Below are 16980 nucleotides of genomic sequence, written 5' to 3'. Positions count from 1 at the left end.
TATTATATAATATATATATATATATATATATATATATATATATATATATAATCTCCAGGATAACAAAAGAACCCAAAAAGCTTAACACCAAAAAAAAAAAAAGAACCCATTTAATAAATGGGCAAAGGAGCTAAACAAACACTTCTCAAAGAAGAAAAATGAATGGTCAACAAATACATGACAAACTATTCAACATCTCTAGCAATTAGAGAAATGTGAATTAGAAATACACTGAGGTTTTATCTTAGTCCAGTCAGAATGTCAACTCTCAAGAGACCCAGTAACAATAAATGTTGGCAAGCATGTAGGGAAAAGGATACACTCATACATTGCTGGTGGGATTGCAAATTGGTGCAACCAATTTGCATTTGTTTACACACTGTACACAAATGGAGCGCTGGAAAGCAGTGTGGAGATTCTTCAGAAAACTAGGAAGGGAACAACCACGTGACTTGGTTATACTGCTTCTCAGTAAATATCCAAAGGACTTAAAATCAGCACACTACAGTGATGCAGCCACAAATGTTCATAGTAGCTCAATTCATAATAGCTAAACTATGGAACCAACCTAGATGCCCTTCGACAGATGAATGGATAAAGAATATGGTACATATACACATGGAATATTACCCAGCCTTAAAGAAGAATGAAATTATGGCATTTGCAGGTAAATGAATGGAACTACAGAATATCATGCTAAGTGAAATAAGCCAAACCCAAAAAACCAAAGGCCAAATGTTTTCTCTCATAAATGGATGCTGATCCATAGTGTGTGGGGGGAGATAGGGAATAATGAAGGAACTCTGGATTTTGCAGAGGGGAGTGAGAGGAGGGGTGAGGCTCTGGGGATTATTACTCTATATACATGTATGATTACAATACTGGTGTTACTATATACCATGTATAGCGAGAGGAATGAGAAATTGTGCTCCATTTGTGTACAGTGTGTACACAAATGCAGTCTAATGTCATGTATAACTAATTATAACAAACTAAAAAATAAAAAAAAATTAAAAAGAGGAACTCTATTTTTGTGTTATTGTCACATATAACTAAAACGAACAAATAAAAAACTTGAAAAGGAAAGTAATCTTTGAATGATATTACATTCAAGGCCTGAGGATTAATAACAAGTTTTTCTTTATGGTTCAATTGAATACTCCCATTTAATGTCTCCTTACAAGACTCACTAATGGTCCCCATTGTTAATGACACTCTGTCTTTTATGCTGCATGTATATGATTTTCAATTAGTGATGAGTTTTATCATAGTTCTTTATACCTGTAGAGTCCATTACTTAAAGGAAATTAAACCTCCTTAACGGGTAAAATTTGGTGTTTAGACATATGCTTTATTCTAATAAGTAACTATGATTTATGTACACATATAAAACTGATAAGATGTAGTATAAAAGCCTGGTTCCAAGACACAAGCAGAATGTGATTATTACCTGGGAAACAGCAAATGATAGCAACCAAGATGGCGGGACCAGGCTTCAGGTGTATCTGGATTCAAATGATGGCTTCACCTCCCACCATCTTTGTGCTGTTGGCAAGCTCCTCCTCCTTTTCGTAAAAAAAATGGAATCGACTGTACCAATCTACTGAAGTTATTGTGAGAAGTAAAGAAAACAAAATGCATTTCCTTGTGAATGGTGGCCATCGTTAAACCTGAGTGCTCTTTAATCCCGTCTTGTGCCCATGCTTGGTGTCTTCTGTAGCCATTTTAAGGCATGATTTCTCATTAAATGTGATAAAGTAACACATCAGTTACAAGAACCCAGTGTTGTATGGAAAAGTAACTAGCAGAAGGGACAGAGACTTCTATTTGACGTCTGGATGGCTGACAATTTCTCAACACTTCATTTGAATGAGAAGAGCAATCTCCAATGTGCTTTATAAAGAGATGTGATCTCTCTATTCCACCGCTACAGCGTGTCCAATGAGATCAGGCTGCTTTCTCAGGTACAAGTCATAAAGAAAAGTAAAACAAAATGGTACTTCATTTTGACTTCTGTGCTTTCCCCCAGGAAATGATGGGATTTTTTCAGTGCCCTTAATTCTTTTGGATTACCAATAGCAGAAGACATTGAGGAATTCAGTCCTGGTGAGTAGATGAGAAAGTTATAATAGAAGATTTAAAATGATACAAAAATAAGAGCACCTTGCTGCTCTTCTCCATTCACTTCATTATTGTTATTAAGAATTTTTGATGTGTATACTAAACCCAAGCCTGAATGTGAATTTGTGAACTGGAAATCATGTCAAGGCCTTCAGGTATTATTACAACAAAACCCCAAATATAGATAGCCACTTTTAAGAATAGCACATGCTTTCCCCTAAATCAGGAAGGATTAGAAGAACCAGGTTACTCCTGAAGAAATGAGAAATAAAAGACAATGAATATATTTTAAAAATAGGTTTGAATTATCAAATGAAGTACCCCTGGATGCTGATTCCTTTTACCCTTTCTCAGAATAAACTCTTTATGGATTGAATATTAACCACTGGATATCTTTGGGAAATAATTTGGAGTGTCTAATTTTGTCAATATCATTTCAGACGTTAAAAGCAAACTGCCAGAAATTAAGCATTGTGGTCTTTTAGAAAGTTTGTAAGGTTTCACAATCATCGTTTTAACACAGAAATCTGTTTATTAAACCAAACAAAACAGAGAAAATTATACCAGCCCTCAATTTTTAAATTTTAATTTAAATAAGCAAACTCTAAATTCACACCTTAAAAGATGTTGTGCATCTATGTATTTCCAAAATACTCATATTTCAATAAGATTTTCACATTATATTCACCAACAGTATCACAAAAGTTTTTTTTGTTTGTTTTTGTTTGTTTACGTAACTGTAAGGAACAGTAATTCTAGAAACACTAGAAGAAAAAAAGCATAGCAATGTCCACAGTTACAAGAAAAGGTGCACATTACTTGGTCACAATCACAGTCATTACTTGAGAAACCATATGTAACAAGTAGGTAAGAAATATCACTGATGCCTTCAACTCATTGTCAAAAACCGAATGACACAAAATTTACATGAAATAAGGCAAATTCAGGAATGCACAAAGAATTTGTAATCCAACCGAAGCGAAACAACAGAAAAAAAATAATCATACAAGAAGCGTAAACTAAAGTATTTCTCTCTAAATAGTTTTAAAATAGGCTTGCTTCAAGTGCACAAAGAAAACACCACTCATGTGTCTCCAATGCTAGAAAAGAAGAAAGAAGGGCAAGGTACGGGAGCCCCAAGGGAACAGTTCATTGTAATTGGCAGCTGCATTTGCTGAGAGTTCTTTATTTTAGCTAAAACTGTAAAGTATACAAATCATATCAGCAGACATAACAGTCTTTTTGGGAAACTATTTCTGATAGAGAAAAATGAAAAGAAAACCTACACACGAGTGCAAATTTTCAGATTGTCACTTGCAACCTCAACATTCAGTCATCTACATCCAATTGCTGCTAGAGGGGTGCTTGTAAGACAGCAGCGGCAATCAGGAGTGAGCAGCTCTAAGGAAACCAAGGTGTGATTTTTTTCAGCACGTCTTTTTTAATATTAAAAATTCCCGTGATGAAAACTGGTATGGTAAAGCTGCAATGTGGAGCGGCTTTTTTTTTTTTTTTTTTGAAATCAGCATAAGTGCAGAAATGCAGGCTTCTCATAGAAGTAGTTCCTGATGTGACGATTTAAAGAACGTAGGCAAGGGGTTTTCCAGCATCAAGTGTTATTTTTGTAGAAAGAATTTGGAAAGAGGAGAAGGCAAAGGGATATGGAAAAGGTACTTACAGTAATTTTTTCAAAACAGTTTTCTTTTAGGACCTATGAAAAAGTTACCAAAGTAAAAATGACCATTTTTGAATGAAAAACAAGTTTTCTTTTTATAAAAATTACATATTTTTTTTCTTTTAAAATACAAGATCCTTTTCATTGTTGTTATATCCTGTAGCAACAAGAAATTTGGCTTTTTTTTTTTTTGCCAGATACTTCTGCTTTCAGTCCAATGAGTCAGTAGCAAATTCCACTAATATTTCAGTTGGATCTTGAACTATTTTTTTTTTATACCACAAGTTTCTTCTGAGTTATCCTTGAATTAAGAATACGCAGCCTTTTTTTCTTTTCTTTTTTCTTTTTTTTTTTTTGCCCATGATACTTATGCTGACACATTAAAACAAAAAGCAATAGGCTGAACAAATTTAAGTATCTCAAGTGCTTCAGAGGCCAAAGTTCCTTTGAAGCACCTTAACACATCACTTTATGGATCAAGGACAATGTGGCATAATGGAAGTATTTCTCTTAAAAGATTGTGCAGTAAGACCAGAAGTATCTCTGCTGGGAAATCAAAATGTCATTAGTGGAAACTGCAAATTTAGAACTCAGTGAATCTGGTCATCATTTGACTCAGTTCTGTTGTAAAATGAGATTTTCCAGTTCATCTGCAGAACGCAATAAAAATGCAGCTGATTCTCGATACCCTGCGACAAGCTGTCTCACGGCATTGATTTCTGTTGGACTCAACTGAGGTCTGGAGCCGGAGCTGCTGGAGGAGCCCGAGCTAGTTGCCAGCTGCCTCTTCATGCTGAGATCGGTGGGTCCTAGGAAAAAATATGCACAAAATTAGACACAAACCGTATTTGTTCTAGTACCGTCGATGTGAACACTCAGCAAATTACTGTCAAATTAATTCATGCATCCTTTCATGAGAAACTAGTGCTATCTTTAATCAAATACAACTACTCTCAGAAAGACTAAAGATCAGTATAATACGATATGAGTGGCTGAGGATTTAGGTGCCTTGTGTAGCCTCTGGTAATCACCTCTTGTTACAGGGAGAGAAGCACATTGAACATGTGCTCTTTGGAAAATTCAATTTTAAGTCTAACTTCCACATGTTGCAAAAGCTTCTCTCTACTAGCAGAGAATGATGAGAATTATAAACTTTTTTTATTGGCTGCATTCATTAGCTATCTTAAATTCTACTAATCTAGAATTCTGAAAACTCTTACACCGTGATGCTAACGACTTGAGTAACACACTCAGAAAGAAGGGAACTGAAGACTGAGGGGCTTGGGTGATGTCTTTAGAGTTGGATAAATTTTTAAATGGCAAAAGAGAGATGGATATTTCTTCACTTCAGGCTGATGTTCTTTTCCACCAGAATGATTAAGAAATATGAACATATTATATTGAGATTTGCTTTTGAGGTACAGGAAGTAAATGGTGAATGTCAACAAATTTTCTACAGAGAAACAAGACATTTGGAATACTGCTTTATGCATTGTTAATATGGCTCCCATGTTTGCACAAACACATTTTTTCCTTATGTAATTGAACCCAAGCTGGTAGCTCTGATTTTAGACAACATTTCATATATTTTAACTGAAAAAAAATATAATAGAGTTATTTAACAGTCTTTCATTCAGACATTGGTGTTGAGAAGATATTTCAACTATTTGGGGGTTATTAAGACTAGGTTATACCTATGAATGTTCACTTTTATAGTTCTTACAATTCATTAAGCATTTGCTATAATTATCAAAGTTTGTAGTAAGTGTCAAATTTAAAATCCTTGAAGAAAATATTACTAGGCACATAACAAAAGACATGCTCCTAATCTGTAATGAATCTACAATTTGAAAATGTTTTAACACATTTTTCATAATATGTGTAACTTTGCACATAATATTTTTGTTTTTTTTATTTACTTAAACAAGGATATCCTATTGTCTCCTGGTTCTTCTTGAGGCATGATAGAAGCAGGTCAAGAATCAACCTCCTCCTACCTTCTACCCTGAAAGAGGCAGATGTCCCATGAGAAGGAAATAGCTTCACTTGGAATTTAATTAGACAGAGACAACCCTAGCACACAAGAACTCTGACCTCTGAAGGAAATTTAGTGGCCTTTTGAAGCTTTGATTTCTCTAGCTGGAGTTAGCTTCCATTTGTTCTGCTATTCACTAAATCATGGTATCAACATGACATGCTCAGAGGTGGGGAGATGTCACAATTTAAGAAAGAATTACCAAGCCTGTGTCCAAGCAAATCATTGATAGTGTCTAGTTATTTGAAAAGTTCTGAGTAGATTGGAAAAAAAAAGCATCATGACATACAAGGGGTTCTGGTCTCTGGATGAACCCACTTTAAATTTTATTTTATTCTTCACTTTCAAGAATCCCTGTACTAGTATAAATCTTTATGAAAGGAAATTGCAAGAATTTTCCTTTCAGCTCTGCAGATGACTAATGTTAGGTTTCTGATAATCATTATTTCATTAGAAGGTGTAACATTGTGTGCAGTTTGCTAATATGCCAATTTGTGGATTGACATACTGAAATAAAATTGAGAAAAGTCTGAGGCCATGGCTCCAGTTCTTTCTGAGATGAGAGGGACTCATTTTATGCTAACACAGTAGTTTAGAGGTTACTTCCCCCACTTTCGTTTCAAAATTCTGAACTTTCAAACCAAGACATATCTTTGACTTACTTCCAAATGTGTGTTAGCACAGGCAAATTCTACACTGCTTAGAAATATCTATGTTCTCTGGAAGAAAATCGAGTTTATTATCTTGATTTCTTTTGCATCTGCAGGGTCAGAATTGAGTGTTTAAATCCAATCTATAAAGAATCATTTTTACTAAATGTCTATTATTTAAATCTTCAATGCTACAAGCTGCAGAAAGAAGCAAAAAATAAAATAAAAATATTTACAAATGGACAAATAATTTAACTTGTAACCACTCAACCAGTCTTCCTTGATTGTCACTAGATTACATTCCTGCCTGACTGAATTAATGCCGTACTTGAATTAAAGCAACAATATGATATAATTAGGGGGCATCAATTATAAACTAAAAATACAAATTTTATGAAGGTGCTGAATTTAATGAAGTCCAGAAAAAGAATTTTGGGGGTAAGGTCACTAAGAAGTGTGGCTATGGAAAAGCTGGAAAGGTTAACAAAACAATGACCAAAGATCAGGACATAAAAGATGCTTCAAGAGAAAATGATTTTAATATCAAATTTAATACAAACACTAATAAAACTTGATAATTTATGTAAGTCCTAAATTTTAACCAAAGTAATGTCTTTTTTAAGCATATGATTTTAATTGAGCATATTCATCACCTGGAAGGCATTTGTAGGATTCTAATAGATTCTTCTCTTGATAATTGCCTTTTAGCAGATTAATGCTTTGCAGATTAATTACTTCCAATTAAAGGTTAAAATGAAAGCTCTTCAATGAACAGTGAAAAGGAGTTTGAAATATGGGGATTCACTTAGTGTTTATGTCTGAAAACACTGCTAGGTCTGTAGTATGTACTCAGTAAATATATCCACTGCAAATTCATATGGGAATGGAGATCTAAGTTTTTGTTTTCATTTATTATAGTACAGGGAATTTATAATACATTTTGCCATTATTTGTGATTCAAACAATATTGGTCAACATCAAAATTCAAACAATATTGGTCAACATCAAAATGGCAGGATAAGATTGCCATATAAGCACTGTTTTGCCTTGTAACTTTAGATTGGATTCATCAAGTAACCTTGCCAGTTCTTCAGCTAAAACTCATTTCAAAGCCATTCAATGCTTAATAATGGTACTGGAGGACAGTTCTCCTTGTTTAAAAAAGTTTCAATTTTGGAAACCTGGGAATGGAACCACCATTTTGACCCAGCTATCCTTCTCCTCAGACTATACCCAAAGGACTTAAAAACAGCATACTACAGGGACACAGCCACATCAATGTTTATAACAGCACAATTCACAATAGCTAAACTGTGGAACCAACCTAGAGGCCCTTCAGTGGATGAATGGATAAAAAAAATGTGGCATATATACACAATGGCATTTTACTCAGCATTAAAAGAGAATAAAATCATGGCATTTGCAGGTAAATGGATGGCATTAAAGAAGATAATGCTAAGTGAAGTTAGCCAATCCCAAAAAAACAAATGGCGAATGTTTTCTCTGATATAAGGAGGCTGACTCATAGTGGGGTAGGGAGGAGGAGCATGGGAGGATTAGATGAATTCTGGATAGAGAAGAGGGATGGGAGGGAAAGGGAGCGGGTAGGGGATTAGCAAGGATGGTGCAATGTGATGTACATCATTATCCAAAGTACATGTATGAAGACTCAAATTGGGTGTAAAACATTATATATAAACAGATATGACAAATTGTGGTATATATGTGAAATAAGAATTGTAATGCAAAAAAACCCCAAAGGTACATGTATAAAGGCATGAATTGTCATGAACATACTCTATATACAAAGATATGAAAAACTGTACTCTATATGTGTAATAAGAATTGTAATGCATTCCGCTGTCATGTATTTAAAAAAATAAAATCAATAAAACTAAAAAAAAAAGAGTTTCAATCTTAGCTATGATCTGAAAAACTTTGCAATAAAATTTTATCATCAAGCCACCAAACTGCTGTGTGGTAGAACAAGTCAGGATATATAGCCTATTTCCGGCAACATTTCTCAGAACTGAAGACGATTAAATTGATGAGAATGAATGACATTTATAGGTGACACACTGTTTCAACAACACTTGAAAGAACCAAATGTTTTCCACAATGCTCCTGCTGATATCTCAGTGAATAAGTATAACATAATATACATATATATATATAATATATTATATTACAAGCATAATATAATAGGTATATTATGTGTTAGCAAACTTTGTAAAATCTGTCCAAATAACACATATTGAAGATTCTTTTTTTTTTTAAAGAGAGAGAGAGAGAGAGAGAGAGAGAGAGAGAGAGAATCTTTTTTGTAGATGGACACAACACAATGCCTTTATTTTTATGTGGTGCTGGGAATTGAATCTGGGTCCTGCTTGTGCTAGGCGAGCGTTCAACTGCTGAGCCACAATCCCAGCCCACATTTTGCAGATTCTACTTTATATTGTACTGCATTAGTTCTTTCTCAACATTGAAAATATTCTCAGCTATAGTTGCTCCATGAATACTACCCATGAAGGCTAATTTTTCCGTCACTCTTAACACATTGATCTCCTGAATAAACACCAAAGTAAAATTTTTACTCCTCAAGAGGCAAGGAAAACCTACTTGAAATCATTTGCTTTGCTTTTTTAATTGAACATTGATAATTTCCAGCATCTCAATTCCTACAACCTATGGCACTATTTATGCCATAATTCTAACTGTCTTAGACGAGTTGTTTTTTTTTTTTTTTTTTTCTGGATACATTTCTTTAGCTGTCATAATGAAGCACAACTTACTAAACTTACTACCAGTAAATGAAGTCACTTCCTTGGTTGGTTGACAAATGAGCGAGTTGGAGACTTACTTTGGCTGGAGGTTATTTTTGTGATCAGATGTTTAAGAGGAGTAGTTATTGAAGATAATTTAATGCCTTTCTGGCAAAGGTAAAAACAAAAGCAAAACTATAAAACTTCAATATTCTGGCTAACTTAGCTGGTAGGGCATCTACCAGAATGCCTCAATTCCATGTGATACCCCATATCTGTTAATTCCCTTCACCTGATAACTGAATATTTGTTAAGGGTCATATCTGAAATCCTAAGCTGAATATACATTACTAGATTCAACATGGGAAAATAAGTTGCATTTAGAGTCACAAGTATGATTGAAATAATATTCTTCCTGAATGCAGGATTATAGTAGCATTATGAAATGGAATAGGGTGTTTTCTTCCTGTTAACTTCCCTTTTGGATATGTTTGTCTAAAATTAAAATTATCTAGTCCTTGTAGTTTTGGTCAAACTCATTTGTAAAATCATCAGAGTTTGATATTTGTAATAGATTTTTGTAATACTGAATTTATTTAATGGCTATAGGTTAATTTGGAATATTGGTTGCTTTTTGAATAAATAAGGGTCAAGTATACACTAGTATGACAATATATTTCACGTATACTGACATCAATGTATTAATATTTTGTTATAAATTTTAATCTTTCTGTTTTCACCCTTATTTTATGCTTCCTCTTTCTTTTTAAATTAATTAATTTTGGTTAGGTATATATGACAGGAGAATGCATTTTGATTCATTGTACACAATTGCAGCACAACTTTTCATTTCTCTGGTTGTACACAATGTAGCATCACACCATATGTGCAGTCATACATGTACCTAGGGTAATGATATCCATCTTATTCCACCATCTTTCCTGCCCCATGCTGCCCCCCCCCCCCCATTATGGGTCAGCTTCCATTTATAGAGAGAACATTCGACCTTTGGTTTTTGGGATTGGCTTACTTCATTTAGCATGATATTCTCCAAAACATCATATATTTACCTGCAAATACCATAATTTTATTCTCTTTTAATGCTGAGTAACATTCCATTGTGTATATATACACAGTTTCTTTATCCATTCATCTATTGAAGGGCATCTAGGTTGCTTCCATAATTTAGCTATTGTGAATTGAGCTGCTATGAACATTGAAGTGGCTGTGTCCCTGTAGTTTGCTGATTTTAAGTGCTTTGAGTATAGACTAAGGAGTGGGATAGCTGGGTCAATGGTGGTTCCATTCCAAGTTTTCTAAGGAACCTCCATACTGCTTCACAGATTGGCTGCACTAATTTGCTGTCCAACCAGCAATGTATGAGTGTGCCTTTCTCACCATATCCTAGCCAACATTTATTGTTGATTGTATTCTTAATAACTGCTATTCTGACCATGCACAAAACTCAATTCAAAGTGGATCAAGGACCCTAGACTAGACACTCTGTGCCTAATAGAGGAAAAGGTAGACCCAATTCTTCATCAAGTTGGATTAGACCCCGAATTCCTAAACAAGACTCCTAATGCTCAAGAAATAAAATCAAAATTAATAAATAGGATGGACTCAAACTAAAAAGCTTCTTCTCAGCAAAAGAAATGATCAATGAGGTGAAGAGAGAGCCTGCATTCTGGGATCAAATTTTTGCCACACACATGTCAGACAGAGCACTAGTCTCCAGGATATATAAAGAACTCAAAAAAAAAAAAAAAAACAAAAAACAAAAAACAACCCAAGCAATAAATGGGCTAAGGAGCTGAACAGACACTTCTCAGAAGATATACATTCAATCAACAAATATATGAAAAAATGTTCCTCTTTCTTAATTGATCTTTAAGATATTTATAAAGCCTTTCATAGGCTTAAATTTTGCTTTTGATTTTGTTCGTCTTTTCTATTACATCTTTGTTTTCTATTTAATTAATTTTTCTACTTATTTTCTTTTATCTTCTTAGAATTTTCTCTCTTTTGTTTTTAATTTGAGTTAAATGATTATCTCAAACATAAAGAGATGATAGGAAATGACAACACTAATTACCTTGATTTGATTATGACACATTGTATTAAAATACCACATGGTACCCCACAAATATGTACAGTAATTGCATAGCAATTAAAAGGAAAAACTTGTCTAAAAATTATTAGCTTTTCAATTTTCTATTTTTATAGGTGTGCACCAAAATACTACTTTAGTTCCATTTCATAAATTTAATAAGTAGTGTTTCAATCTTCATTAATTATGAACATTTGGGAATACATTGCCATCAGTATGTTAATAATTCTTTGGTTGTTTTCATTTGCTTAAGTACCCAATATCTGAAAAAATATGTATTATTAAATTTAGATTATTCTTTCCAATCCTGATGTTTTTATTCTCTGTCCATTGGTTTATTTCTTTTTTAATAGTTTTTTTAGTTGTAGATTAACACAATATCTTTATTATTTATTTATTTTCATGTGGTGCTGAGGATCCAACCCAGTGCCTCACACATGCTAGGCAAGTGCTCTACCACTGAGCCACAACTCCAGCCCCTGTCCACTGGTTTCTAAAAGAAGTATTTTAAAACTCTTTGACTATAATTGTGAATATGTCCTTTTGTCCTTGTAATTTTGTTAACTTTCTTAATTTTCAATCATATATTGGGACACACTGTATCTAGAACATCATTACTTTCTGATGATCTATTTCCTTCATTTTTAGATCATGAACCTTTAGCATTCCAAAGCTTTTGTATTAAAGCCAATTGTTGACTTATTAATACCACACACACACATACACATTTTCTTCTCAATACTTCTGCAAGATTATTATGTGTATCTCTCAATGTAAGACCTGAGATCACTCCATCTCCAGTGAACTTTCCCTTGGATTAAGATAAAATGTCACTCATATATTGCTGGTGGGACTGCAAATTGGTGCAACCACTCAGGAAAGCAGTATGGAGATTCCTCAGAAAACTTGGAACAGAACCACCATTTGACCCAGCTACCCCACTCCTATGTTTATAAAAAAGGGACTGAAAATCAGCATACTATAGTGGGATGCAGCCACATCAATGTTTACAGCAGCACAATTCACAATCGTTAAACTATGGAACTAACCTAGGTGCTCTTCAACAGATGAATGGATCAAGAAAATGTGGTATATATACACAAAAATGGAATATTACTCAGACCTACAGAAGAATGAAATTATGGCATTTGCAGGTAAATGGATTGAGCTGGAGAATATCATGCTAAGCAAAATAAGCCAAGCCCAAAAAACCAAAGGCCGAATATTTTCTCTGATAAGCAGATCTTGATCCATAATGACAAGAGGTGTAGAGAAGAATGAAGGGACTTTGGATTGTGCAGAGGGGAGGGGTGGGTGTGTGAGGGTGGGAAGGATGGTGGAATGAGATGGACATTATTACCCTGTATACAGGTATGACTACACTAGTGGTGTGACTCTACCATGTATAGCCAGAGGAATGAGAAATTATCCTCCATTTGTGTATGACGTGTCAACATGCATTCTGCTGTCATGTATAACTAATTAGAACAAATTGTGAAAAAAGAAAACAGAAAAAAAATGTCAGAAGCTATACTTCAGTGGGAACTCTATGTCTCCTCTGCAGTCAGGTAATCTTGAAGTCACTTTGAATCCATTTGTTTGGGTCTAACTGTAAGCCTTCAGGGACCATACTTCCAAGCACTTAATTTCTTTCTACATCATCAAACTTACCCTTCTCTATTTAATAAATGTGGATAAATCAACAACAGGTTACCAAAAATAGGCTTTTTTCCCTATAAAATATGTAACAAGTTACTAAGATACATATTCCATGGACTTAAAAAAAGCACAAAAATCAAGACATCTGTCATCGTCAGGCCAACTAGATATTCAAGGCACTATGCATGGAAGAAAAGGGCAGAATTCTCTGGCCCATCAAACTGTAAGTCACCTTTCTAGAAAAACAAAGAATCAAATGTAAACAGCATCTGCAGGTTAAATTAGATTTCCATCATAATATATTCCCGGGCTGATCTGAAGATAAATTAGATGGCTTACTTTAAAGTTTAATTTTAGTGGAAGACTGTAAATATCACTTTCCTACGGATTAAAAAATATTGTGATTATCCTGGAATAGATTTAGTTGCCTTAAATAATTCAAAACTCAAATCTCCTGGATCTGCTTCAAAAAAATTCTAAATTTTTAAAAGAAACAAATTTCAATAAATAAAGGATTTAATTTCTCATCCATATCTTCCTGATTTTATGCATTATTCATTCATTTGTGTTTTTTAATATGAATTAACCTTGCTTTTAAGAAAGAAACAGCCCAAAGAGAAAAATTACACTTGAGCATCTCCCATTTTTGTTCTTATCTCAGTTTTTCTACAGTCAATTTAAAGAGAAGTAGTTATTTGTCATACTGGCCTCCCTAATCTTTCCTCATTTATATTTGCTAATCCGTGGTACTCTGCTCTGTTAACCATCTGGTTTATTTAGTACCTGACCTGTCCACCTAAGTGTCCAATTTAGTATTTTGGAGAAACCTGAGTAATCATTGTGATAAGCCATAGAATAACCTGAAGTGTGAATCACTTTCCCAGCACTGTTAGCAATTTGTGAGGAAAAGACTCTTCACATGCTTTTATTTCCAGCCAATTTATGATTTGTGGGAAAAGACACAAATAATTGCCTAGAGAGAGAGAGAAAGGGTCACTTTTTAACTTCAGTTGAATCAAACATACTGCATGAGGTCATAATGATCCATTACATTATTTATGTGCTCATGTATTTATTTACATACACATATTCTTAAGTAAGATTAAGCAATCTATAAAACCAGAAAAAAGTCCAAAGTGTCTACTGATTATTTTTCACAGAGCCCATGAGGTCCAGTTAAGACTGACCACAGTCTTAACATTCCAGGGACTTCCAAGGATTAGCATGAAGTGAAGTGAGTATGATGCATAAGATGATGAAAACCTCCAGATGACCTCAGAAAGACTAGGTACTTGTTTTATTCCTTTACACCTTTGTTTTGTATTATTTTTAAGGGAGCAACGATCAATAAACCACAATTTGTAAATATCAGTTGTAAAACATATCTCTATGTATTTATTCCATTCCTTCCCAGAAATGTTGAAGACACTTAAAGAATAGAAATAAAATGGAATCTCTATCTGTATTCGAGCACAGATAAGGAAACACCAAAAACCTACTAAGGAATTTGGATTTGAACACAGGGTTCACCTCCAAACAATGAAATCTCACTTAATATTCACATGAACAGTTGCAGATCAGCAAAGGGAAAGCCTGGGGAGAGAGAGTTCTAATGCAGAAGCTTCCTATCCAGGGGAATTTGGGCAAACCATTTACACTCCTCGAGATTCACAACTACCAATTACATTGTTTTCCTTGTCTATTTGGCAGCTTGTTGGAGCAAGAGCAGTGAAATAGAATTATTAATATTAAATGATCCAACAAATGTGAGGTCATATTCTTAGCTGGAATCCTATCCTTGCTTTAACTTTGAAGCAATAATAAAGAATTCAGGGATTTATATTCAAGTAAGAAGATGAGTTCTGGATGGTGTGACATTATATTAATGAGGGACCTCTAGAGAAACAAAATCATATAGATATAGATGTATATAAATAAGATATTGTATAATAAGGCATTAGCTCATGCATTGTAGCAGGCTGAGATGTCGAGATCTGTAATCAACAAGCTGGAGACCCAGCAAAGTTAATGATTTAGTTCTAATCTGAGTCCAAAACCTGAGATCCAGGAGAGCTGGCAGTGTAATTTTCAGTTGCAAAAGCTTCAGTCTCAAGCTCCAGGAAGAACTGAAATTTCAGTTTGGGTCTGGAAACTGGAGAAGACTGATGATGCTCAAGCAATCTCAGGAAGAAATTCCCTCTTACTGGACTATTTTGTTCTGTTTAGGTCTTCAATTAGTTAGAGGCGGTCCACCCACATCGGGGAAGGAAATCTGCTTTACTCAGTCTATTAAAGCAAATAGTGATTTCATCCAGGAATACCCTCAGAGATATATCCAGAGGGTTAACCAAAAAATTAACCATCACACTCAGATATATTATTCAGATAATTTATCCCTGTATCCCAAAGGACAGGCATTCCAAGTTACTGTCAATGTTTTGAGACAATTATATATATATAATCACGTGCACTATAAGGTAGATGCTAGTTACATAATAAAGACGGAAAAAGAGTTGCATTTAATTTATATGCTCAATGAGTTGTTTTAAATTCCTGGATATTGAGCACACACATTTATCCCTCGGTTATTAGGTTTCATAGGTTATTCCACAGTGATTTAAAAAGTAGGATAAGCTATAATCATAACAGAAACATGGATGGCTTATGAGGTAGGATACACAGTTATTAGCAAAGGTTTTACCCTTCTGGAATTAAGATTACTAGTGATTCATTAAATTATAATTTATAACCATAATATTATCATATAACACTACAACAATACTATAAAAAGTCAACACTGATTCTCAGTGTGGTCATCATGTTGGAAAATATTTTTATAAAAATTCTTTAAGCTGTGGAAGCGATTGTACATTTGTCTCACTGACTGTTTCAAAACACAAAATTGAAGAACTTTCTTCTTTTAGTGGTTTTCCAATATTCCCATCACTATCAATGACTTATGCCTAGGACATATTGCTTTTATTCAAGTGTTTAGAATCACTTGTCAAAGTTCACTATGAATAGACGACAATTATGAAATCACATTGCATTCTATGACACATTTATAAGGTCCCAGAAATGTGTTCATATTTATGTTATCTCTTTATAGGACAAAGTACCCATAAAATCTTAAGTTTGATTCATTTATCTTCAAAATTCTTAGAGGTTGTCTTTTTTCCTTTTTTTGCCAAAAGAAACTCACTGAATTTTAATCGACTCATATTTTAAGAAGATATTTAAATAGTATATAGCCAAGGTCATTTTAACATTGGTTGCCTTGGCAGCGGGGTGAAAACAGGGGAAGTAGATTCTGCTACTTGCGCTCTCCAAGTCTAATACTTTAAGGTTACAAAGAGGGAAACAAACATGAACTTCATAAAAGAATAAATGATGGAAGGCTAGCAAAGAACAGGCTATCATCAGATAGAGCAGTTAAACTGAACCGAAGGTTAGCAAGCATGGATGTCTGCATGCTTAAAAAGAATACCCACACTCAATTTACAATCATCCAAAATTGTAAAGGAAACCAGGACTCCTGAAATGTGTAGTTTTTATGCTGAAAACATTTCTCCTTTTATCCCATTTGTCAATATACCTTGGAAGCAAAATAAAGATTTAAGAAACAAAAAGTTAAGAAGGACTATTTGGAGATAGAGTATATAATGCCTGTCTTCTCTCACTGATTTTTTTAATCAAACATTTATACTGCTTCATCAAACATCAAAGAGATTTAAAAGTTAAGCACAATTACTTTTATGAACTTAGACAAAGATATTTTCTTGCATGTGAAAGAAAACAGGGTCGATGGATTTCCATTAAGGTTAATGCTCTTCTCCCAATTTCTTTCTTTCTTTCTTCCTTTTTTATCTTTTCTTTTCTTTCTTTCTTTTTTTTTTTTGTACCAGGGATTGAATTTAGAGGTACTTAATCACTGAACCACATCTCAAGTCTTTTCTTTTTATTATATA

The 16980-nt window shown here is 34.0% G+C and overlaps 1 protein-coding gene across 9 annotated transcripts in view; it reads right to left on the bottom strand.

Moving 5' to 3' along the window:
- Window positions 1–4092: 4092 nt before the first annotated feature.
- Nol4 (nucleolar protein 4) overlaps window positions 4093–16980 on the bottom strand; it is a 302493-nt gene continuing 289605 nt past the window's right edge. For all 9 annotated transcript variants that reach the window (XM_048806380.1, XM_015482245.2, XM_015482246.2 and 6 more), the window contains one exon: window positions 4093–4605. In XM_048806380.1, the coding sequence (XP_048662337.1) occupies window positions 4412–4605 (194 nt within the window). In that variant the 3' untranslated portion in view covers window positions 4093–4411. The remainder of the gene's footprint in view (window positions 4606–16980) is intronic.

The sequence above is a fragment of the Marmota marmota genome, unplaced genomic scaffold, assembly GCF_001458135.2.
Source record: "Marmota marmota marmota unplaced genomic scaffold, marMar, whole genome shotgun sequence".
Lineage (NCBI taxonomy): Eukaryota > Metazoa > Chordata > Mammalia > Rodentia > Sciuridae > Marmota > Marmota marmota.
This window is presented reverse-complemented; position numbering and strand designations above follow the sequence as displayed.